This window comes from Apis laboriosa, unplaced genomic scaffold, assembly GCF_014066325.1.
Source record: "Apis laboriosa isolate Shangri-la unplaced genomic scaffold, ASM1406632v1 scaffold4_cov146, whole genome shotgun sequence".
NCBI classification, from domain to species: Eukaryota; Metazoa; Arthropoda; class Insecta; order Hymenoptera; family Apidae; genus Apis; species Apis laboriosa.
In genome coordinates this window covers 771,695-797,902 of record NW_025223501.1, presented here as the reverse complement: position 1 = coordinate 797,902, position 26,208 = coordinate 771,695, and the positions used below count along the sequence as shown (strand labels likewise).

The following is a 26,208-nucleotide window of genomic DNA, read 5'->3' as shown; positions in this document are numbered from 1 at the left end:
TTTATTATATTTGAGAAAAACAAATATATATTAAAAAAGAAAATCTTGTACAAATTTTTGCATATTCTTAAAATATTTATATAAAAAATTTATATCTTATATCTTACATTTTAATATGATTCCATGTGAACAAGAATTTAATAAAATAACCTTGCTTTAGTTAAGTTTAGTTACCCATACTTACCTTTGTGACAGAGAGACATTGATGTGCTCTTTATATTTTTTTTGAGATTGTCATAATTCAAATATAGTTTATTTTTTATTATTTGAATTTTTTGATCTATTTTATCTATGATATTATAAAGTCTTTATTGCATTAATATTTTTTACTATTACGGCTAATTTACAGTTTTTACAAATTATTTCTAAGTGTTTATAAATTCTCTTAATGATTATAAAATAATTACATACATAATTAAAAGTAAAATATGAAATATTTATGAAATGATAACCTAGCAATATGGATAATTCTAAGGATTTGCTTACTAAAGGTATAATTTTTCCATTACTAAATTTTTTATTTAATATAATAATCAATATCTGTTATTAATAAAAATTAATAAAAAAGCAGTAGCTCTTGTAGAGCGTAATATTAAACCACAAGGTATTCTGCTAAATGATCCAGAATCAGTAGCTAAAACATGTCAAGAAGACTTAATTACATTGGCAACAGAAATTGAAAAAGCAGACAACTTTATCAAAGCAAATGCCTGTAGCAAATTGCAAATAATTGTTGAGCAAATAAAAGCTCTAAAGAAACAGGCTGAAAATATCCTCACAGAAGCAGATTGGAATATGAAATTACATCATGTTTCTTGTAATTTTGTAAAACATCCTGGACATGTATATCATTTGTATCAAAGAGAAACTGGACAACTATATTTTTCAATGATTAGTCCAGAAGTGAGTCAATTATAGTTTTATTTTATTTTAGATTTAAAGAAATATTGTTAAAAAATTAACTATTTTATATACTACTCATGTATAGGAATGGGGTAATTCTGGACCAATTCAAATTTATAAAGGTTCCTACAGATTAGAACACGATCGTTCGTGGACATCTTTAGAGGAAATTGATAAAAAAAATAAAGAAATAACTATGTTAGCCAATCTTTGGTCTAATATTTCAACACCTGCTTTTAAAAGTCTTGATTTAAATGTAAATATGTAAAAATAATATATAATGTATTCAATTTAAATAAATTTGTTCATTTCAAACATATATATTCAACTAAAAATTTAAATTATATTTTTTATTTTTTTCGAATTAAACAATTATAGGAAGAAATTATGTATGAGTGATCTAAAACACGATTTCGTATAATTTATCAATTACACTTTTTATAGTAATTCATATGATACTATTATTATTATTAACAAATAAAATATACGAATTCTAAAAAATAATGTATATAATTCTATATACATTTTGCACTTTATGCAACAAAAATATTTTATATATTAATGAATTGCATATTAGATATACAGTTTTATCAACAAACGATTCTTCAAATAATTATTAATCTTCAAGATAATGTGAATAGTAGATAATATGAAAAATATGTGTATTATAATTATACAAAGGCATAATAAGTTTGCTCTCCCTTGATTTTTTTATATAACGACAATTTAGTCGTCTTATCTAATGCAATTCGTTTCTATTTCATAGGCAGTATTTATGAAGACAATATTCTGATTCTTTCACTGTGTTTTTTACATGGGACTTCATGCAAATGATTACATCAGGGAAAATAAAATTATCATCAAATGATTAATGAACACTCAATTTCTTCAACAAAATATCTGTAGAAGTTTAATCTAAAAATGATCGAAAGAATTCAGTGAAGCAGTACAGACTATTACCATGAACCACGGTGACTTTATTTTAATTTTTTATGATAGCGCATGCGTCATGTTGTATTTACTCTATGTGCTAAAACAAAATAATTTTTTTATTAATATTTATAAGAATTATAATTATGATTATAAAATATTTTCATAATTCTTACATGGTAATGGTATTCTGACTGGTGCATTATCTTTTACTATGCATTCATGTGTTTGATTACGAAATAGATATTGTATTAATAATTGTTTTTCTTCTCCTACACATGGATCATAAAATCCTGGAAGTTCACTCTGCAATGTTATAATTTATATTTTACAATAAAAAATATGAACTAATTTTAATGTAAGTAATTTTATAAAATTACCTTAGATGCATCATAAAGAATTAACTTCGAATCCTTTACTAAACATTGTAAAGGAATAGTTACATCTATTACTTCATCTCTATGTATGGGCCGTTGATCTGAGTTATATTGATCTTGTTGAGGATAAACAAATCTTCCATATAGAGCTTTTGAGATAATTAAGCCCTTTTTTGATTCTTCCGTAGCTCTTATCCTACTCACAGTGGCTTTCATTAATTTGGTTGCACTTTCTGCTTCTTTCTGCTTTTCCATCATTCTCGTTTTATTTACTTCTTTTTCTTTCTCCTTTTCACGCTCTTCTCGCTTTTTTACCATGGGATCTATCACAATTTTTTTTAATATGACCCATGTCATTATTGGAACTACAGTAGCATAGAACACAGTGGCTGGAAGAACTTCATCACTAAGATGAATAGGAAATGCATAAGTTTGAAAGGAACGGTTCAATTTAAGTTTTAACATGACTCCTGTTGGCACTCCTGCAGATACTGTTGCAGATAGTCTAGTGTGTCGCGAAATTTTTTTTTCCGCACCATATTCTACAACTAGTCCAAATGTACCAGCTCTATAATTAGCAAAACATTATAATTTGCATGTATAATTTGAAAACATATACATTATACAATCATATATACAATATGAATTATATATTCAATAATTATATATAATTGAATGTATGTAATGTATATATAATATATATATATATATATATATATATATATATAATATATATGAATAAAATAATTTGTTAATACTAACTTTACACTTCCGCGTAGTTTCATCTCTTTCTCATGCATTTTATATACGTAATTAAAACTAATAAATGACCGTATGATACCAAGATGTATAGAAAATGATGTATAAGATCTATCTGTATCTCTAACAATGCCAGTGCTCATAGAACTTTCTGAGCCTGCATTATATGTAAGCTCTCCTATTGTATGTGTGTCTAATTGCATCGTAAGTGCTAAAATTAATATAATTTCCAAAATTAATATTTTAATTAAAAAATTATATATATTTTTTCATTAACTGATATTTATAATTAATAAGATGAATGAACATACTGCCTACAAGACTAGCCTTAATTTCGACTGGAGTGAACTCAAGTACTGTTGCTCCATTAAACATCAATTTATGAGGTAGTAAACGGAAACCTTTAAATGATATTGTTGGTCCATTTCCAGCACCAACTTCCAATTCTATCCAACCTTTTGATGAAAGTAATCGTTTTGCAGCTATGTGTATGGAACCAGAACCTATACCATTTCTTGTACTTAATTGACCATACATTGTTATAATGTCTTGCAAAGTAAGAGGTGCCTCAATGGACTGTGTGAAAGACATTCCACTGACTTCTATGCATGAAAGTATGTCCCTGCTATATTTTAAAATACAATATACTTTATAATATGTATAACTATATTAAAATTACAGAACATTACCTATCTTCATAATCTTTGTCATATCTATTAAAAAGATCTGTAGCATTGATATTCATTGTGATACTAGTAGTGGGATTTGTAAGCCTTAATAATTTTCTTTCTTCTGCTTCTTTTGCAAGATATTCATATTCTTCTCTAATTTCTTGAGGTGTTTTAGTACGCTCTACTATCTCCCAACCTTCAGTTTGTAATCCTCTAATACCCACTGAATCATAAATAGCTCTTTGATGGGGATTACTTAAAACTAACATAAACGACATATTAATTTTATATAATTGAAATATTTTTATAGATTGAAATATTTTTACAATATTAATCTATATAAACCTTTATATGCTGCCTTAGTGCGATTAAATAAAATTTCTGCTTCCTTCTTGAGTACAGGATCGACATGTTTATCAGGATGATAAAGTTTGCTCTGCCTACGATAAGCATAATTGATCTCTTCCTGTGTAGCCTATGAATAAATCTAATGTAACTAAAATATTTATAAATAACTTTTACATTTAATGTCAGAAAAGTTCAATTTTAAAATATAAATTCCTTTATATTATTTAGATTAGGAAAGAAGAGATTTAAACAAAAAGAGTAATAAAAATGATGAAAATGTTACTATGTTAGTATGTTGAAAAAAATTAATTAATATCAGAACATAATAGTGTTTGACAATTTTTCTTAGCAATAAAGTTTATATTATATTGTTACGAAGAGATCGATTACATCAGACATTGAGAAATAGTATGTCACGTGGAAAATAAGAAATTGATCTTCACAATAAACCGGACAAGAAAAATACGTTCATAATTCGAAATGTCGTGTTGACTCACATTTCTTGGGATATTCAGGAATGTGTAATAATCATCTTCTATTAAATGTTCCTGATCATTGTCGTCATCCATTTCGGAATTTCGATTTTTTCTTCGTTGATTCAGACGAATTACAAGTACTAATGCTTCCCTAAAACTTAGTCTTCTGCTTCTATAGGTTACGAAAGACTCAGTCGAGAACCGGTTATCATTTAGTACTTATGATCATCGTCGGATGGTGCTAGATGAGCAAAAGCTCATTTTTGTTGGTCTGCATTATCGACTTTCAACAATTATAAATATAACGATAAAAATTTATTCGATTCATTTTAAGTACAACTGCAATGATTACAAGAATTTTTCTTTATTTCTTTGTTTTTTTAAATTTTTGCATTTTATCTTCTTTTTTATTATTTTTGTCTACATAAAATTACTCATAAATAACAAAAAAAAAAATTATAAAGGTAAATATTTAATTTTTATATTTATTATATAATTCATATGACATTCCCAATAAACGAAATGTTTGCAATAATTTTTTTTTAAACAATTTTTTATACTCCAATGATGATTTTATTTCTATATGTATTTTTGAAAAAAAAATATTTCAAATCGATAATTTTAAATAATTCTATGCTTACATATATCTTTTGCTAACTTAAGAATACTATAACCGTGACACAATAGCTTGCAGTGACTTGCTATAGAACGTGACCACGACCAGTCACGACAAACCACCATAAAAATCCAATAAAATTGGTAGGGAGAGACTAAGAAAAAAGGGCAGCCCAGTGCTACGGAGTCAGTTTGCTTTGACATTCCCTAATCAAAACAAGAGTTCCCTTTCTTTTCGTCTTTCCTTGCGCTTGTTAGGTCAGTTATAATTTTTAAAGGGACCGAAGGATTGAATTTCCTAATAATTTATCGTTTCTTCATAAGCGTGACTTGTTACGAATGAATGACAGGAATTTTTATAGTTTCTCCATAGCTTATACTCATAAAAATAATTACCTTACTCCTCGCCTATAAGAATCTAAGCTGAGCTTATATAAAATAATTAAAGTATTATGTACGCATAAGTTTTGATTAAAAATTATTTCAAACAAATTGAGAGATGGTATATTTCTTTTGATATAATCAGCTCGCTTGTAATAGATTATCGTGCACGTGATAATAATTGGACAGGCAAGGCACACGTTGTTTTAGTAGCAAATTAATCGCAATCGCCGCGGCTAATGGCAACAGTAACGTTAAGAGGCGAGGAAACAATCGGCTGGATCGGCCGGCGGTATTGTTAAACACGCTCATTGTACTACTCTAACAATACACTGTTACAGTGACAACATCCAGGACGGTGAGTCTTAGCCTTAGATCAACAATCCGTTATCACCATTGAAAAATATCCGGCCATCGTTTTTTTTTTCGAATAGGAAATTTCAATGAATAGTTCAATACTTAAGGACTTAATAGTGCCGAGTGATATAGTAAATTCTATGATAAAAATTCTATATAAATTTAAATTAAAACATCAAGTAACTGTATGATCAATGCATAATATTTAGATTTACGATTACGATATTTAATATTTTATATTTTCAAAAAAAGATTATGTATCAACTTAATTCTTTTCTTTAAATTTTTACATATATTTTATCAATGTGACATAACGTTAGATAAATGAATCTCTAATCAATGATAAATTGAACACAAAGAATATATTTAAAAAAAAAGAAGGAATAATAAGAAAATCATTCTATAAAAATGAAAATATCCAATAGAGATAGAAAGAACAAATTTTAATAATATTTTATATGAATAATATATATATGAATAATACATAAGCCTTTTTAAGTTATAATCTTAAGAATTATTTTTCTGATAATTCATATTAGTAATAAATTAAATATATAATAAATATATAATATTTACTAAAATGATTAAAAAATCATTCTGAGACAGAATTAAAGAAATGTAACCCCTTCGGTTTTACAGACGTTATCAATATCCTGCCTAAATCATTACGTAATCAGTGGCACGTATCACGGTCCCATTTCTCAGAATTATACTTATATCAAGTAAGAAGTATTTATATTGCTCACGATCAATGGCTGGGAACTTGTAAGATGTTTATTTGTCCAAAGATTTCGATTCCGATAAAGATGCCATAAAAAGAAACTGATCCTTTGGAATTCTTCCTTAGAATGATTGTACCACTGATTGCGAGATCTAGAAAAAATCAATTTGAAATAAAATCATATCTTCTTTTTCAATAAAAATTATTAATGAATTTTATTTAATTAAAAATTTCAATGATAAATTTCTTAAAAAATAATCATATTTTAATATATATTTCATTTGATCAATTTTATAATTGTCCTGAAATTTATTAAAAAAAAAAAAAAAATTCACAATAACTTTAGAATAACATTTAATTACTATACAATTTTTATGAAATTTGTTTAATTATAGCAATATAGAAATGCTTCAGATCTGCTTCAAAAAAATTTCAATACAGTCTCCTTCTAATAAAAGTACTTCAAACATATTTTCTATCCGGGAAACAATGGGTATTGTTTTTATGGAAGTGAAAGGATATTCTGTACAGTAGGAATCTGTAAGTACTTCGTAGCGAAACGAATCACGAGGTATTAGAGGACGTTTACTGAGCAGGCGCGTGCAGCTGATGCACCAGATCGATCTTTTCATCCAATGGAGGAGGCAAATGTTTCGCAGTCTCCGCCCAAAGCATGGCGACCGCTTTTCTTTCCCCTCTATGCTTTGTGTAACACGAAAAACGGAACTTGATCAGAAACACGTTTCTAATGGATAAATTAACTGCGTGCTTCAATTTTTGAAATAAAAAGGCCCATCATATTAAAGATTTACGATTCTACGAACAATTTGTATATCTTTCACTTGAAACAAAAAAAATTAATTTCTACAAATATTTGGTTTGAAAAATGAAATATATATTAATATATAGAATATAATTTGAATGTAATAATTGATAAGATGAAGCTTTTTTTACAGATAGATATAAACTTTGCACAGTATCGATCCAAATGAACGCGTGCGCATTGAAAACCGGCAAAGTGGAAACGGCAATCCAATGATCAGACCAGGCGCGATTAAAACCTGACCAGGCGTTTTTCATTGAGTTCAGCAATTCTTTCGATGACCTTAATTCCTTCAGGATTCTAGGTAATGATTATCATGCAAAACACGATTGCTTAATTGTGATTTCTTAAGCGCTACCTAAATATGCTTACATAATTACACTTGATGACCGATATTGGACCAATATTCTTTCTAAAGTAGAGTACAACAAATGTGTTTTGCCGTGGTCGAAATCGAAGGATCACGTCAGATAGATGTGATTGTAAAAAAGTCTTGGGTACACAATACCTAGATACATATGATTTTATTAATATAAATTAATGTAACATTGAAATTTCAGAATAAATAAATAAATATATTTTAATCTTATTTATAATATAATATCCAATAATTCGTTTTTAATTATTTTTTTTATTCAAGACATTTTTATATTCAGAAATTTCAACAACTTGTAAAACCTGATAAATAAATAATATTATCATTCTAAATGTAATATTTGTTTCATACCATTTAATAATCATTCTACTCTCTTTACAAACTTCCCATTGGAAGTATAACAAATAATAAATCAACGCATCAACAATAACGAATAGCCAGACATTCTTATTCTTAACTGTTGTTTCTTTCTTCAGTCTCAATAAAAATAATTCTTCCTTCCTTCACCAACAAATGCATTTCACCATTTGTTCTTCTTTTCCATTCGATTTCCTGTAAAGAAGATTATCAAAATCATTTTATGGGTACTTGACATTGCCTTAATAACGAGTAACAATAAAGTCAGAGAGTATGGAAGTAGCCTACGAAGACAGGATTTTTGGCTGTTCTAGTCACAAGGGGCGGAGAACCAGACGTGGGAGGTCTCTGATAAGTTGGACGGCTCGGTGACCACGAAACTCCGCCTCTGTGCGCCTCCACCCGCTTCGAAACACTCGCTGGTCCGCTTCGACATTCTCAATTAGTTTCAATCTCGGTTGGCTCTCCTCTCAAGCTCATCGTGTTTCCGCTGCTACTCGACCGTTTCCACGCGATCGCGATTCGACACAAGTGTTAAAAAAAAAAAGAAAAAAACCTCGTCCTCGCAATTGCAGTGCTAAGAACGAGGTAAACTTCCCTGGTGATCCATCTTTCGTCGTCCAATTGAAGATTCGTAGGCTTGTTTCACTTCTTAATCACTGTGAGTTGTTTGTTTTAGTTTGTTATAGTTTTCATAAGCTTTTAGTGATCCGTTCAATAGTTTTTCATCAATAAGAATTTTATTCGCTTATCGTTTTATTAAAGTATTGTGGTGATTTTTTTTATTTTTTTTATTTTTTTTGGTTACACAGTGATAACTTTTTTCTTTCTTTTATTTTGAATGTAGGCATTTGATTCTTTTTTGTGATTTCAGTTGCAGAAAATGTGATTGATTTTTTTTTATTGGTGATTATTTAATATAGTAAGGGTCTTTAAAGCTTTCAGATATTAATGATCTTCTATTTTCGTTTCTCGAAAATAGAGAATGAAGTGTTTTGGATTATTTTAATGAAGAAATACGTACAGGAGATGAGTATGAGTTTTTTTTTTTTATTAATAATCTTCTTTCTCTTTTTCCTATCCAGAGATTTGTTTAGAAAGTTTAAAGGGCCTTAAAGAGATAAAGAAAATCCATTAAAGAAAAGAACAGAATATATCAAAATTGTTTTCTCACCTAAAGATACAATTTTTTTCGATTGTATCAAATTATTGTAAAAATTATCTGCACATTAAGAACATCTCGTCTCTTTCATCGCTTTTCAAAGATTTAGCGTGCAAACTTTGACTATTTTTAATTTCATAATTTAAAAAAAAAAGAAAAAAAAAAAAGAAAAAGAAAGAAAGAAAAAGGGAGCATTCGGACTTAAGTTTTGATCTTAACCTGCGACGCCGTCGGATGTCGACGATCTCGTCTGCAACGTCATGTGCAAAGTTCATCACCTCTAGAAATTCCGAATCGTTGTTGATCTAACGTTGTTTGCGTTTACAAGAACTCATTTATGATGAAGAAACTTATGAATGAGATGGTTTACTATCGTAATACACACGAGCCAAAATAAAAAGATGGATTTCGTGCAATATTATTGTTGAAATGTCTAAAATATCATAGCCAGAAGTGAGTTTATAAACTTCGTTTTTCGATCGAGTAAGAATTTCTATGAACTTAACGCGTGTGTTTAGTAAACAGCCAGATAAACGGCTCTTCCTTCTGTCAGAAGAGATAAGGGGCTCTCCTAATTACGTCAAAACAACTGTCTGTACTTCCATAAATCAGGCATCAATTAATATATAATACATTCTTAAAAGATTTCAACAGAGAGAGAATCACTCATTATTGAATTAATTTACTGATTTCAGCTTGGTGTTAATTAATTTTCTGCCTATTGAGTCCTAACTTACATTTTCCACAATTATAAGATTATTTCTCTGTTTAAAATTAATTAATAGATATTTATTGAATCCATTCACAAGTTTTACGATCCTTGATTACAATGGCGGATCGCAATCGTGTTTTTTTTAATCACGCTGCACGTATTCTAGATTCTCAATAAATTTTATTAATTAATTTTCAATATTCAATATCTTAATTGTTAAAGAAAAAAATGATCCGGATTAACATTAATCTGCGAGATTTCACAGCTCTTTTATGCCGATATCCAATTAATGAGCTCATGAAAGCAGCGATAATAAACCGACATGAATATTCTTAATGTGCATCCAAAACTTAAAATAAATGAGTTGGCCATGTATATCCTCTTATTGTCGAAATTTACGATCGTGTCCGTCAGAGGACATATTCAGGATCCTCTGTCGGCGGCCGCCGGAAGTCTCAACGACTCCCCCGGGATGGGGTCTCCTTCCTCGTGCTCTAAGTGTTCAGCTGTTGCTCACTCGTCAACGAATTCCCTTCTAAAGTCGTGTCAAACTCCTTATCCCATCGAATCGGCGGCTTTGAGCTTCTAACACGAGTTTCCATGTTGAGAATCGTTGAAGGGAATTGTGTTAGCTTCACTTCGTTTGTCACGAAAAGGGAGGATTTCGGTTATTTCCTATTTGACGAAGAAGATGTTAGGCCTGTAGGATGCATAAATATTGATAAGCGTGATAAGATTGTTTGGAAATTGTTTTTATATTCAATAAATTAAATAAGAGTGAATATTATAATATAATTTTATACGACTTGTATCTCCATTTTTTTTGTTACAGATCGTATCAACAAGTTTGAAGAATTATTATTTTCACCATCCCGATGCTGTTCTGGTGTGCCAAGGTAGCCTCCTCTTAAAGATGTAACATCAACTATATAAAGGTGTAGCTTGTGATCAGTGATCAGTTGTTAGTTTGAACAATTTTGTGCAAGTGCATTTTGAGAAACTTAACAAATTCCTTTCTAAAAAAAAAAAAAAAATTAGAACATTTTGAAAAAATCAGTGTTGAACAGTGGAGGGCTTGCCCGCCTATTGGGAGGACTTAGCCGTGCAGCATAGTGTAAATGCAGCTGCAACGGCCAGCATTTTTATGAATTACGACCTGGACAAACCAAGGATGGTCTCGCACGTCATTCCCGTCGCTGGGGTAACTTTCAATCTTAATCATTTATACGGCCCATCTGTAACCGAAACTCATGGAGGACCATGAAAGATCATTTGTTAAATAATTACATGGTATTCCATGATTTTTATAATTATATTATTAGGCGATTAATCCCGTTATTAGAATTATTGCGAAGTTTAATTATTATTAAATCATTGAATATTATTGAATTTTCATGGATTTTCAAATTAACGTTCGTCAACGTTCAGTTGAGAGACCGATAATCGAGAGTGTTGAGCAGCGTTGCTTATCGTCGCATACGAGGGAAAGAAAAAAGAGAAAAATGGAGGTCGTGACCTCGAAAATTTCGCAACTATCCGATCTGCGTCTTCGTCGAATATTATTAACCGTTCCATTTCTAAATAATCGTCACTCTCGTCAATCTTCTTTATTCAAATTCAAAGAATTCGTTCGAGAAAGTAGAATCATCCACTTTGAGCATAGACGTTGAATTTATTGAATAGCCCTCTTCCATGAATGAACTTATATTTGATTCAACCTGTGGATCGATTGGATGTGGTATAGACTTACAAAGCGAGCTCGAGAAATCGATAGAAGCTCGTCTTACTATGGCTAACAGGCTAAATCAGGCCAGTTGTAGGAGTATACTCCGTGCCGAGTTAAATTAAAGCAATATCGAAGGCAGAATATGATTATTAGGTGGTCATGAGACGATAATTCTGGGGCAGACACGCGAACTAGTTATTCAAAATAAACGAACTGCTGATAAGTTGAAGGAAAAGCAGAGGAGCTTTTATCGAGGCAGTGATAAGAGAAGTTGCCTCTCACGTTGTCGACCTATGCTGATCTTTCCTCTCCCACGACCTGACTTCCATTGCTGTATGTTGATACACTTGCTGAAAGGAACAGAGTAAATTGTTAAAGCATAATTCAATCTTTCAATACTCATCTTGATACATTGATTTTGAAAATCTATATAATTTAATATATTAATTTTCTAATAAGAATTATTTAATTTGCTGATTTATAATTATTGTTTTCAAAATTTTATTGTTTCTCTCTATATCAAATAGAGTTAAAATATGATCAAAAACAAAGGATCAAAGATATAAGTTTATCCTGAGGTTCTAAATCTCATTCATTTGTTGATCTACAGAAGTGTTTATAGGCCCTCTATCTTTAGTCATGTTGAACTCTGTATGTAGTGCAAACAAGCTAAATCATCAGAAACAATAAACCAACTTTCATTTGTTTGTTTATAAAACAATGTAATTTATCAAACGGTATTTCCCTTATTTTCCAACTATTACTTCTTATTATTTACAAAATTGAAATTATCATTAGCAATTTTTAATATTTCTAGAAAAACTATGATCCTATGGACGTATATCCAATGATTAAAACCCTTAGTTACAAGATACATTACTTCTTTTTCATTTACCACTTTCTTTCCAAGCTCTGCACATATTTCTTCCAGCAAGTACACCAATAATAATCCAAGTATCTTAAAGTTTCTTGTCCTTTGAAGAATCCAGCTATGTCGATTCTCTTTTTTCCTATTCGTTCAAAGCATTCATCGGTGGCGGTATAGGAGCTTAATTTAATGGCTGTCTAGCGAATTAACGAGGTGACCACGTGTTCCAGCCAACCGCCTCGACAGATTTCTCGAGAACGTTTTTCAGTGTCAACCCCCTGATGCACTTCTGCGGTATATTCCACGCGATCTCTGTATATTCTGCCACATTTGCAAACCGCTTTTGACAATTCTAGCCGTGAAAATAATTGTGAACTGAAAGAGAAACGAATTATATAAACTCTCGGGTCAACGACACGGCCCTTTGTCCGATCAAATAGAATAAATCATCAGAAAATATATATTTGTGATCTATTAATTTACTTTGAAACGAAAAAGAACAGAAGTTACTTTTCTACGTAACTAATGCAACATTTTTGCACTGTATTCGTTCTCTTATTAAAATTTTATGTATAATTATATATAAATTATATTCGTTATTTGATTTAATAATTTGCCTAGAATGGAGGAAAACAAGATTGTGCGATAATTATATGAAGTATTGGTGGGCTAGTTGTTTGACGAATTTTTGCCAAGTACATCAGTGGTTCGGTGCAAACTAGACGTCGTAAAGCTGGATCGCAAATTAACGATCTAGCGAGATCGTAAGTTTCGCTTGGCATAATACGATGTCACAACACCGGGCCGGTGTTTGTAAGCTTCCGGCGACGGCACTTCAAACATTGCCAGCTACGAGCCAGAAGTCTTTTTGGCCCGGCCTCGTGGATGCGCCAACGTCGTTCACGTTACACGATTCTTCGGTTCGTTCACCTTTCATCCGCCCTCCTTGTTCATCATAATACCGTTTATATACAAATTCATAACGTCTGATTGTTTCGCCACATAGATTTACACCATCTATCATTTTTTCGTTTAAATCACGTTCTACAACATATCAATAGATTAATATATATATATATCTCGTATGTATATCAGATAGAATATAGAGAAATTCTTTCTTTGAAATCATTGTTGTGACGTTAAGGATGTTCCCTTACTTGTCGGTAAGGATACATTTAAAATAAATGAATTTCCTTATTTTATTTCAGGAATTACAGCAAGGTAATGGAAATCTGGGTGTCACGGGGCTGGGCGGGATGCAGGAGTCGTCTCATTCGTTGAAGATCAAGCAGGAGCCTTTTCAGGTGTCCCCGCCATCACCCCTTCCCCCCCTGCATCAAGGTAAGTGTTCCATTTCGCGTCGTACCTAACCACGATCAACAAAAAATCGTTACCACCCGAGCATGTATCTAAAAACGTGTTGACTGACGTTGAAAGACTGGCTTGACGTCATCGGGATGCCGCCACCAATGATTTCTTCGTGTACCCGAAAACCACGTTCTAATAATACAAAATGCTGCTCAAGTGTCGCGTGACTCCTTACTGACTGAAAGGCACGGGACAGGGAGCGAAAAGAGACGGAAAAACCGGTCGAGAATAATCTGAAAGAAGATGGAACGAGAAGTGAAGAATAGAAGAATAAGTAGAACGAGGAAAGAAAGTAAAAACTGGAGGGAGGGAGAAAGAGAGAGATAGACAGTAATGGATGATATACCGATGGAGGCTGCATCCTAATCTCTCCACGTGTCGTTTAGTTCACATTCTCTGCCTCGATTGCGCTTCTTCGAGAAGCTGTCAGTGGCTCATCCTCGACAGTTTCGGGTTAAAAATGATCACTAATGGAAATATACCCTGTGTATCAAATGATGCGTGTATACCTGGAAACAGAGAGTTTATATATATATACATATATATATATATATATATATATACTCTGATGATTTATCAATTACAATCAGCGAGATGCATTGTTTTCGTATAGATGGTGTATACATATTGTATTAATATTATGTTGCTGATGGACGTGTCCAGCTTCATACGTTGGTTGTTAACGCCATGTCCATTAATCATTCGTCGGGATGGAAAAAGGCACGTTCGGTGGATAGATTTGTTTATGGAAGTATAACGAATCCAATCAAAATTCGAAGTAAAATTCTTTCATCTATCACGGTTCGCTGCAATATACATAATAGATTGTAATTCAAAAAAAAATAATATCGATCCATGTGAAGAGTGATTTTCCTTGTACACGATGGAAGGCAAATGACGTCGGAAGAGTTAAAAGAGCATATAAATCCTCTGATAAAGAGGAAATGATCGCACCCAGAGTTTCGTGTTACCAGATTTTTCTGATTCGCTAATCGCTGAAGATAGACGGGGCTCCGTTGAAATCTAAGAAGGTTGGTATCAATATCTTCAGCGAGTTATGCGCGTGTGCACGCGATTTGATCGCGTACACGTCGCAAAAATCTTTAGTCTGCTCTGTTCGATTAGATAAAGCTATTAGTCAGTCTCGATGACGACGTGAAGGATCTTCCTCGTGGGTAGCAGTCGAAAATTTTTATAGAGTAACGAGACGACGAAGGATGATTTTCCGGGTTTTTTTCTTCTTCTTTTTTTTTTTTCTGAACAGAAGGAGATTTTGCGTAATTAACTCGCTAATTTTGGCCAACGATAATGTTTTTATCATTTGATCGTCCATTCGTATTTACATTAGCATTATGCATGCGCAAAAGTGTTAAAAGCCTATTTAAGATCCTTTTCTTCTTGATCTTGAAACCTCGGCACTTTTTGATGATTAAGAAAAAAAAAAAATTTTTTTTGCTGTAAAAATATCGTAAACAGTATAAATACTAGTTAATAAGTGTCTCGACTGATGTTCTACATTTTCGTGGTGCGTTTAATAGTCATATTCACGATTATGCATGCATATTTATCGGGCTAATAAAAACTCACCGATAAAGCTCCATAGAAAGTTGACACGTTTAATTGTGCAGCGCCTGAGCGGTGCTCTGATTAACTGGGGTCGTAGTTTAGCTTCTTTAGAGCCTTCTAATTACAAGAAAACTAACAAACAAAACGTTGATAATTTCATTATCATAATTATACCATAGTTATACTTGCTTTTTTTTTTTTTTTTTTTTTTTTTAAGTACAGTTATCCGTTTTATCACCTCTGTAGAACGAGTTCAAGAATCTCGATGATTTCTAACTAAAAAATTACCAGATAATAGCCTCATTTACATGGTCGATAACGTAATTCTATTTATTTATTCGGAAACCAGGCCGCGAACGTAATATCATTTACTCGCGTTAAAATAGATTTCTAGTAAACAAGGGCACGGTTCTGGGTTACTCTTTAGTTGATAAGGAAATCGCGGGCGTTCATCCAATTACAACGGTTAATATCGATGCAATAAAATTTTCGATCCTCGTGCAAACTCGATCGATCAATCAATTTACATTTAATAGCCAGGTGATACGATACTTTTGATGACGAGCATAATTTCATGTTAGATGTCACCCACGGTAGGTAAATCTGAGAAGTGTCATTTACAGCTTGCATAGAAGTCCGGAGGCAGATAAGGAGGTGGAGAGTCACGCAATTTGTACTCGATTTCCTTATCGGCGTCTAAACCGACCGGCTCCTTGGCTCTCTAAAACGATAAAACGATCAGAAATGACGGGTGGTCGGTTGCAAAACGCCCGCGAGAAAAGAAAATGAGATAAATGTTCGACGACGAACCAAGTGGCAAGAATACAGTCGGGCCCCCTGAATATTATCATCCAGCTCTCGTTAAGTAATGTTGGTGTCTGTTTTCGATTGGACCTCATCCAGATTAACCTCCGATTCTCACTGCAAAATACGTATATAAATATATATTCTCTACAGTAAATATGATAATACAACAGGTTGTTAAAGATAGAGAAGCGAAAGAACGAGAGATAAGTAAAGGAATTATACTTACACGATAAAAAGGGAAAACTTTACTTAAATAAAAATTCGTTAAAGGAAGATAAAGCGATCAATTAAAAACCAACCAGAAAATTAATTTTCATTTCCTTTGTCAATTGTAAAACGAGAAGGGGAATACCTATGAAGATGTCGCTACGTTTGACGAGGTCGAGATACCAGTTGGTGATTGGCTTACGTGGAAGATATCATAAGATGAGTTATCGTGCATATGACCCCCTGGCCCCTTGATTCCGTTTACTTAGGCGCCTTCATAATTTCTTCGCGTTTTCTTCTTTCGAGAAATTCGCTTTCAATTTTCATTTTCGTTCCATATCCCTGTCGATTTAGAAATATTAAATTAAATATTATTTTCAAAAAAAAATTTCGAGAACAATACTGTTTCTTAAATTATCAACGTTTCCATTAAACGAAGATGCTTGATTCATATGTAACTGGAATATGATACTTCAACTTGGAAGTAAGTACTTACTGTTACACATAAAATACGGTTTGGGGTTGATGGTATCGGTATAGGAAGGCACGTGCTATTGGGTGGGAGTGGCCTAGTCCAATGGGATCCCTTTAGTAACTGGGCAGGAATGGAATCATTGTGAACACGTGCCCTGACGCCCTCTAATGCTTATCCTAGCTCGCCTATAATCGCCATGATACCTGATATCAAAGTAGTATGGCTTTCACCTTATTTCGATGATCGTATTACTCACTTACGATTACTCACTTGGTTAATTAATTAATTGGCTAAAAAATCCTATGTAAAAAAAAAAAAAAAAAAAAGAAGGAACTTTCTTTCGTTCGATAATGGAAAATCGAATTATTTGAAGATATAAGTAAAGGTCATGTTAGAATCGGAGTACCAGTCGACCTAATCAAAGAGAAACAATGACGACGAGGACAAAGGCGTGCGATTCGCAGCGTGATGTCACGATGTATTGTATTTCGCTTATCGACGCCGATTCCTCGCGGAACCCGCAGCATTTCAGGAATGCGAATGCCATGATTTTCAGCGCGACAACGATCACGAAGACAACGACCTTCGCCCCGAGGATCGCTTTAATCGATCCGCATATACTTTCTTCCTCTTATCTTTCGTTTTGTTTTTCATCATAGGAAGACTGAACTGAATTTTCTCTCGATCCTTGACGTTATATATATATATATATATATAAAACAGAATTGAACGAAACAGATTCATAACCTAATTATCCCCCGACTTATCAAGAACTCATGAACTTGTTTTATAAATCTGCAGACATCGTTAAATCATCGTTACAAATATACCTCGACGAAGGCCAACAATTTTCGCAAGCCTGATTACGTCACAGGTTTTCACAACAGCTGAACACCGCATTTTTCTTCATATTCCATTGTGAAATATCTTGTGCGTTATGCATACGATGATCCACTTACACGACATTTACAATATCACCTTTGACACAAGTTGGGAAATTATTCGTTTGAACTTTCCTTCTCCGCGTCCGATGTTTTTCGACTGTCGACGATTGTCTGTCGCATACAATTTGAAACAAGGGATCCCATGACGAGAGCAGATGTGGTCTCGTAGGTGTCGCGTAGCAATGGATCTCCAGTTGCAGTCAGGTGTGTTGGCAAACGCTTCGAGTTATCGCGATCTCGTCGTCCGCTTGTGTACCTTAAATCTACACGCGGGAGTCTCTATGAGCTTGTGTAGAACTTGTGTTAGGTGTTCACCGTAGGTCGATATCGTATATCGAATCTCCGGCACGTGATCTGTAAAAGATGATGTTCAATCTTGATGATAATAACGAAATGTACAAGCTTATTTTAATCTCTACTTTCTCTTTATTTCCCGTGTATAAATTATTTTTGTTTTTTTTTTTTTTTTTATATAATATTTGTTTAATTTTTCTCGAAACACAACGAGAATAGAATTAACAAAATGTGTTTTAAACACACCTGACCAGAGCGTGTAATACACACGTATGGAAGGTATTACCGCTATGGAAACGGATCATTGTGGCCCAAATGACGAAACCTCTCTGCATCGAAAATCATATATACCCTGGAGCTTTGCGTTAGTTTAGGGATATCATGTTTGCCTGGATTCGCGTATCCTGGGAATGGATGTTCCCAGCTTCTAGTGGCCACCGATTGATAACATTCAGATCGAACATTGGCTGCAAGATACAGAATAAATTGAATATCCTATCATTTTGTAAGTTAACAATGAAATATTGGGTTCTTGGCTCTTCTATTCTTGTAACCGATCCGACTGAATTTGCGAAAATTCATACTTTGTTTTTCTTTTTGTTCCAAACCTCTCTGTTGCGCAAGTGCGCCGTGCTTAACTTATCGGTGTCTAGTTACGGTTCCAGTTACATGTGCCGCGAGGCACCGGTGAATATTCGACGCCATGCACGTACGCACTCCTTTTCTGACTCATATCTCCGTGTTTTCCGCTGATTTTCTTCCACCTTTAAAACTTCTGACGGTCAATTATCCACGATTCATCCAGTATGTATGCACTTGCACGAATAAAAACAGGATTATGAATTAAAAATTAAATTATATAATTATCCGGTGATCGTATTACCATTGCTATTTACTATTAAATTTTTCGTCGATGAAGTATTTACAAATTCCTCTTTTTTCTTTTTTTCTCCTTTTTTTCCGAATGAAAAGCAAGGAGCATAATTTTTACTTAAGGACACCCAGTGTGCCTCAGACGTTCATTTCTCCAAACAGCTTATCGTCGAAGCTCAAATGACGCCGGGTGAATTCCTTTCAAAGGTTGAATTGTTTTACCTCGACTGAGATTTCTAGGAAGTCGTACCAGCATGTAGATCGATCGAGTCGGTTCCATTGTCCAATTTCTTGGAGGCTACGTTTAGTCTCGAATTAAAATCATCTAATCTCTTTTCTTGCCTCCTCCGGTAACAGTGATAAGATTCTTCCAAGATACTTATCAAGCGATTAAAAATTCTCTCCTTTTCTCTAAATTTAAAGATGTATCTAAAATTTACATGTATGTATTTCGAAATGATCCAATGATCCTCCAAGTTATTTAAAATATTAATATTAGTACAGTTTATAAATTTAAATAAATTAGTACTTCCCACATTTTCAGTGAGCAGCTTTGTATCAGAGATGCAAAATGGCTGCATCGGTGTCACATCGAAGGAGCTGGACTCTTCCGTGAACCTCACCAGAGGTCTGACATCGCACCATACGTCTCTGAGTCATCATCACTCTCATCACAGCCTGCACAGCCCGAATTCTGCGGTTTCCATGCACTCCACAGGCTCCACTCATCATCATCTCGATGAGAAGGGATCATCACCGACCGGGGCCCTTCATAGCACCACCAACAGTAATCCATCGACACCATCGACACCTTCCACGCCTACAACAGTAGCGGACGGTTCCTCTACGGCGACAGTGACTGGAAATGGAAATACTAACAATGATTCGGCCAGCAAAAAGCCACCGTACAGTTACGTTGCTCTGATCGCCATGGCTATACAACATAGCGCTCAGAAAAGGGCGACTTTGAGCGAGATTTACGCTTACATCACCGCCAGATTTCCGTACTTTCAGAAGAACAAAAAAGGTTGGCAAAATTCTATTAGGCATAATCTATCCTTGAACGAGTGCTTCGTCAAAGTACCACGCGATGGAGGTGGCGAGAGGAAAGGCAACTTTTGGACTCTCGGTTCGTGTTCAACGTTTTCTCTTTTAAATGTGGAACAATTGTAACAGTTGGATTGCAATACGATGTCCATTTTTAGATCCGCAATACGTGGATATGTTTGAAAATGGTAACTATAGGAGGCGTAGACGTATGAAGCGGCCGTATAGAAATGCGCCATACAAACCGCTATTCGGCGACCCTTTCACTCCCACGCACGTCCACCTAGGTCCCAGGAACTTGTTCGGCCCCTCACCACCGTCCTACGCTCCGTCTACGTACACCAGATATGACACCAGGTATCATTAATTATCCCTTCGCCTCTTAAAATCCATCGTTAAAATTTCTATTTACCTGTAATTCCAGTGCTTGGAGTCTTCAACAGTCTCAGCTGCCCTATAGCCATTGTCCATCGGTAAGTAAGCTTTTCTCATCATTTTTTATTGTATGTACCCAAAAAAATCGAGGTACGGCCAATAATAATAAAAATTTGGGTTTTTCTCCAAGCTTCAGCCGCAATTGCAACCAATGCAGTCCATGCAGATTCCCAACATGAATGGTTACAGTCAATTAGGCACCTCATTAAGTGAGTCTCTACTTTGATCAGAACATTTTTAATATTCGACTTGGTAAAATGCTTCATGATCAGACAAAGCGTTTCAAGGCAATTACTTGGATGTTCCAGGTGGAACCACGAGTTCCTCAGGTTCGATGACAAGTGGCTCTTTCGGCAGTAGTTTTGCAAGGAGGCACGACGCCGCCATGACTCAAGAAACGGTGCCTACCAGGTGCTATTGGCCTGAAAGTAATTATCCTCAATCTTGGTGTTTCTCTACTCCAATTTATAAATCGTATTACAAATTCAAATACGATAATGTTATTTTGTGTTATTAATTATTTTTTTGTTCGTCAAAAGGAAGTAAATGAATCCAAGCATTTTTCTTTCGATTCTAGTGATGAACGTGAAAGAGGAGCCAGGAACTGTAGCAGTATCCAGTACCAGCGTAGGCAGCGTAGGTGTCCCTTCAGGAATGATGGGCTCTACAACCCCATCAGGGGTTTCTACGACTGGATTTGCACCCATGGAGTTTCAATCGCGGTCCAAGTGCTTCATGTGAATCAATTTATCATCGTTATAAACTGAGCATCTCATAAGAATCTCAAAGGATCATTCATTTGAACGACGATCAAATTGATTGATCTTCAGATTTCTACGAAGTGGTAAATCAGAAAAGGGAAATATTGAAGTATTTCCTTTCACTGATGAAAATTCTATGGGACCTATGGCGGAGGGAATGCTGGAACTGGTCTATAGTGATACTAATTCCGGCCCAGAGGAGTGTGAAAGATTTCTTCCACTTGAAACGAATAAACACTGCAACCCTATCCTCGTGCGTTTTCGACTGCTGCACAGTATTCGATATTTAAACGAGATAAGGGACCGATTCGTGCCTCGTGAATTGGTTTCTCTGAGAGAGGAAATGTATCTGCGAGGGACAAATTTAGAGATAACAATTAACGAGTAGTTTATAAGGCGTATTCGCGAAACAGGAAAGCACTCGAAGATGTTTTCTTTTATATATATTATATAAATAACTAGTAATTGTAGAAGCAAAAGATAAATGTGTATCTTGAATATGTAGGTTGCAATAGTAAGAAGAAGAAAAAAAAAAAAAAAACAATTTCTCTGGAAGACTATTCATCAGTGTACATATCTAAGCCTAAGTACTTAGTTTGATTGACTAATTGTGAGCTATTCCAAAGACGAACGCACGACGTGGCAGCTCCTGTAATTAGATGGAAAATCAAAAATAAATCTCTATTATTTATCGTCTAATATTGTCAAAAGAATATTATTTACCTTTCATCATATCATCTCCAAAAAAAAAAAAAAAAAAAAAAGAATCAAATGTAATTATATTTCTATAATTTATATTTTATGTGTGATTAATAGATTTTGCATACAATTAATTATAAAACTTTAATATCCACAATTTTCTAATTCCTTGTAATTAATTAATTAATCATCGTATTCTCCTAATTTATCATAATTCTATAAATTTTTTAGAAGACATTATCATCCATTCTTATGGTGATTCTATTTTTGCTCGATATTCAGAACAAAAGTATAGTCGCTTCCTGTGATTCAATGCGAGCTCCAGGGCTCAGAATATCCCTGGCAAAATGAGAAAAAGAGCGGAAGAGGGAAAAGTAGCCAATGGCCAGCAATGGGGATGTTTGCGTCGACGAGGATGTTTTACAAACACGGTGCACACAAGCGAGCTTTAATATTCTCCGTAAAAGAGAGGTTGGCCGTGCACAGCCAGTCAACACCGTACGTGCATCAGCGCAGGAATAGCACGTGCACTTTATTTTTCGTCTGGAAATCGATCGTACGGCCACGTCCCTTCTGCATGCCCGCCTCAAAATAAATCTTGCCAGCTCGATGGAAAAGAGCACGCATGGCATGAATGGAATGGACAGAAATCTTCTTATTTGCATCATTACAATTTCTTCTTTCTTCAATTTTCAGAAATTCCATTTTTTATGTTATTGTTTTTAATATGTCCTTACTTTATAATTTCATTTTTTTGTTTCAACGAATTATTATAAGTTGACCAGGTATAATGATGTTTGCACATTTGGTAATATAATTTATATCGTTCTAAAAAGACAATCAAATAAATACAATATTTTAGAATTGTAAATTGAATTATTAAACTTTCTATTATATCCATAAATATATATATATATATATATATATAATCCATGAAATTTTTCTTTAAAGTATATAACTTTTAAAATTTTTATCCAATATACATTTTATTTCTATATTATGAAAAAAAAGAAGCGTGTATTTCACCGTATGCGGCAATGTAAATCCAGTTACAGAGAGGAGGGTCTATATTATTCTGACTCTCTCATTGGTTACTTTGACGCAGGTAGAAGCAACTGTCTCTTTCTTCGAGAAGAACCATCGTAGAGACAGATGGAAACATCTAAATTCTCATTGGTTGAGTGAAACAGGTGAGACTAAAAAGAAGAATAGCATGAACATGGTGTCCTCAAGAAAATGAAATAATAAACCATTCATCTGACCAGGATGGAAAAAAGTATACAATAGCTAAATCTTACGAGAAACTCGAAACATAAACGTCGGCTACTGTTCGGTTCACGCAAAGAGTCTCTATAAGCAAACACTGGCGTTAATCATCGGTGGTTCCCCTCTCTGTGGAACGAATCCACCGGGAGTCAGGTAAATCATTCCTGGTGTTTCTCTGTAGGTTCAGATTACAGAGATGTGGTCGCAGTGCTTTACAACGGACACGACCACTATGCAATTATTGTTTCCCATTGAATCAGTTCTAGTTGGACTGACAATCACAGAGACAATAATTTTCTTGACTTTACGAGCGACAGTGTATGTAATTGTTTACGGACGTTAAAGTAGAGTCGTAAATGGCTTATATTATAGCTTAGGAAATTACTGAAACCAAGTGGATTAATTTTTATGTGGAAAATTCGACTGGTTACATTTTTTTTTTTTTTTTTTTTTTTTCTTTAAACGTTTGAATGAGTATAATGTAGCAAGCAGTCGAGAATTCTTTCGTTTCAGTCGCGTCGAGATTCACACGCACGTGCATCGTCCATGTCGTGTAAATAGAGGGCGGAGGTGACATATAGCGACAGCCAGAGGAAGCGTGTCGACCATTTAGGCGACTATTAGCAGCTTCACGGCTTCTTCCACGCACGTGCGATTCGAGACTATTTTCCGACTTTTGGTGCCGGTTAAATTGTTCCTCCGTGTTAGCATAATTAATAATCATTTTATAGCGATAATAAATAATCAATAATTATATCTAGTAAAGATGTTATTCGCAATTAAAAAGAATGAGACATTCTTTGAAGGAATTGGAATACCTGAATGGACATATTATAATTGATTTATTTAATTATGATTAATTAGTTATAAATATGAATAAATAAAAATTGAATTTTGTATTTTTTTTTGTTAACTCACCAGGATTCAGGATTAGTTTATGTTTTTATAGAAAGAAGGATGATAGGAAATATCAAAGGAGATACAAGTTGAGTTATATCTTCCTCCTTCTTCAGATCTCTATTTTATGAAAGAATAAGCAAAGAAAGAGAACGTCGAATCTTATTGGAATAATTTTTGCCGGTCTATATTTAGCTCCGCCTTAAGAATTACTCGGCTCGTTTACGCGGTCGTTAGAGTGGATTTAACTGGACGAAACGAGGGAGAGTGTGTCAGATATCGTTCGACCGAGTTCTGGTAATCCTCGCACAGAACGGATGGTAATAAATTCTCAGCGACACTGCTTGGAGAGTAGGACTGGTGTTACGCGGTCCATTTACTTTTCGAGACGTCACCTAAAATCAGTTAATTATAATCTACACACCCAACCACTTGGCCTAGCAGAATCAATATACAGTATTTATTTGTTATATGCTCTTTTCGTTAGTAATGTTCGCTCGGGAATCATCTCAAACACTGAGAAAGGAATTCCATTTAAACTCAGAAGTGGATGTCACATGGAAATACGGTTTTTTTTTTTTTAATTTAAATTTCTTTAAATGCTTGGGCTTTCATTCTTTAAAATTGTTATTGTTGGAAAAAATTAGATTAGAGTTTTGTATACTTAGCAATTATATAATCAATAATGAATTCTAAGCTTATATGCTTATAAGAAATAAATACTGTTTCTATTATTCCTCTTTTTATTTAAAACTCAAAAAAGAAAAAGAAAATATATGATTATCTTTACCTTTACTAACTTAATTTAATAATAATTTAAAATCCAACTTCTTAATAATTTTTTAAATTACTTTGTCTTAATTTCCTGCGAAAATATATTAATTTAATAATATAAATTTAGTTTTAATTTAGTTATAGTTTGTAAATTTATAATTAATCTTTTAAAATTTTTTATATAATATGTAATAACTTTTTTATATATATTTCTAATGTTTAATGTCCGATTAGTCAAAGGGCAGAGATCGGAATTCAAAAATTGCTAAGTATTCGAATGAGCACTCAGGGAGAAAGAAAGAGCGCCTCTTACAAAGAGCATAACGACGCGGACAATTTGTAGCAGAGTGTCAACGAAGCTGATTCTATTTTCGAGACGACGTGCGTGGCTATCTTTCCGCCCTGTTCCCTCGTCTTTCTCTGTCTCCACCTACTACTCCATCGTTTTTCAGCCTGTTGCACCGAGTTACCCCGGTGTGGCGTAAATTTACACGCGATTAATCCGTCCTCGTAGCCGTCTCTTGTTATCCAGACACGCGATTCCTCAATCTGTTCCATAAAAATAACAAAAATGCAAAAAGACACAGAGATAAATATAAAAATACTAATAAAAAAAAAATTACAGTAGTTTTAATTTCTTTATAGCATTGACCACAATTTCTCATTACTGTTATTTTTAATTAATAGAAATAAAAAAGAATTCAATAAATAAAATAAATAAAAAAGAATTCAATAAATAAAATAAATAAAAAAGAATTCAATAAATAAAAATTCTAACCTTTCTTGGAAGCAATAAAATAATTCAAAAAAAAAAAATTGTTATACTTCTTTTTGCATGATCCATGAGATTTGCTGTTTTTTTTAAATGTATTTTTTTTTATCTGATCTGTAACTGGTATAATGAAAATAAAGATGGAATACGATAGTTAACGACTTCTTTGAGTGCACGTTGTGTTAGGGAACCTCAGAGCACGTACCAGTCACGCAAAATATATCTCTTTCTCTTTCTACAGTGGCTCACGACACGTACGCATGCATGAAAATCGTCGACTATTCGGATTTCAAAGAGAGTTAAGAGTGTTCCTTATAAAGTGTTCGAATTATTTTTGGGTCCTTTAGAGGAAAGTTTGTTCAGCATGGAAAAAATTGGATGATGGTGATATGGAGAATCATTCTTATTTTGTTGTAATGTTAACTGGGTTGACAACAAATTGGAAATATAATGTATTTTGA

General features: G+C 33.4%; 3 protein-coding genes and 1 long non-coding RNA gene across 12 annotated transcripts; 2 read left to right on the top strand and 2 right to left on the bottom strand.

Moving 5' to 3' along the window:
* Positions 1 to 26: 26 nt before the first annotated feature.
* On the top strand, positions 27 to 1,803 carry LOC122717360 (uncharacterized protein C1orf50 homolog). Of its 3 annotated transcripts, none has more exons than XM_043941378.1 (4): positions 27 to 491; positions 575 to 903; positions 989 to 1,159; positions 1,670 to 1,803. In XM_043941378.1, exons 1-4 carry the CDS (start codon positions 461 to 463, stop codon positions 1,694 to 1,696), a joined length of 558 nt encoding a protein of 185 aa, XP_043797313.1. In that variant the 5' UTR covers positions 27 to 460; the 3' UTR covers positions 1,697 to 1,803. The 3 variants fall into 3 exon arrangements, with proteins under 3 accessions (XP_043797313.1, XP_043797312.1, XP_043797311.1); XM_043941377.1 differs by having other exon boundaries at positions 572 to 903; XM_043941376.1 differs by having other exon boundaries at positions 569 to 903.
* LOC122717358 (dnaJ homolog subfamily C member 11) lies at positions 1,792 to 4,620 on the bottom strand. Of its 2 annotated transcripts, XM_043941373.1 has the most exons (8): positions 4,486 to 4,620; positions 3,986 to 4,115; positions 3,659 to 3,902; positions 3,281 to 3,594; positions 2,973 to 3,180; positions 2,214 to 2,778; positions 2,010 to 2,139; positions 1,792 to 1,933 (listed from the first exon to the last, which is right to left on the bottom strand). In XM_043941373.1, the coding sequence occupies exons 1-8, from the start codon at positions 4,555 to 4,557 to the stop codon at positions 1,911 to 1,913; spliced, it is 1,686 nt and encodes a 561-aa protein (XP_043797308.1). In that variant the 5' UTR covers positions 4,558 to 4,620; the 3' UTR covers positions 1,792 to 1,910. The 2 variants fall into 2 exon arrangements, with proteins under 2 accessions (XP_043797308.1, XP_043797307.1); XM_043941372.1 differs by lacking the exon at positions 1,792 to 1,933 and having other exon boundaries at positions 1,966 to 2,139.
* Positions 4,621 to 7,315: 2,695 nt separating this feature from the next.
* Positions 7,316 to 8,509, bottom strand: LOC122717097. The gene is made up of 3 exons (XR_006347143.1): positions 8,383 to 8,509; positions 8,089 to 8,289; positions 7,316 to 7,869 (listed from the first exon to the last, which is right to left on the bottom strand). It is a non-coding gene; the product is annotated as an uncharacterized LOC122717097 (long non-coding RNA).
* On the top strand, positions 8,503 to 22,038 carry LOC122717094 (forkhead box protein I1-like). Of its 6 annotated transcripts, none has more exons than XM_043940828.1 (9): positions 8,503 to 8,755; positions 10,801 to 11,169; positions 13,771 to 13,903; positions 19,641 to 20,225; positions 20,302 to 20,500; positions 20,568 to 20,616; positions 20,709 to 20,787; positions 20,857 to 21,006; positions 21,156 to 22,038. In XM_043940828.1, the coding sequence occupies exons 2-9, from the start codon at positions 11,113 to 11,115 to the stop codon at positions 21,317 to 21,319; spliced, it is 1,416 nt and encodes a 471-aa protein (XP_043796763.1). In that variant the 5' UTR covers positions 8,503 to 8,755; positions 10,801 to 11,112; the 3' UTR covers positions 21,320 to 22,038. The 6 variants fall into 6 exon arrangements, with proteins under 6 accessions (XP_043796763.1, XP_043796762.1, XP_043796764.1 ...); XM_043940827.1 differs by having other exon boundaries at positions 20,851 to 21,006; XM_043940829.1 differs by having other exon boundaries at positions 19,623 to 20,225; positions 20,887 to 21,006.
* Positions 22,039 to 26,208: the final 4,170 nt, after the last annotated feature.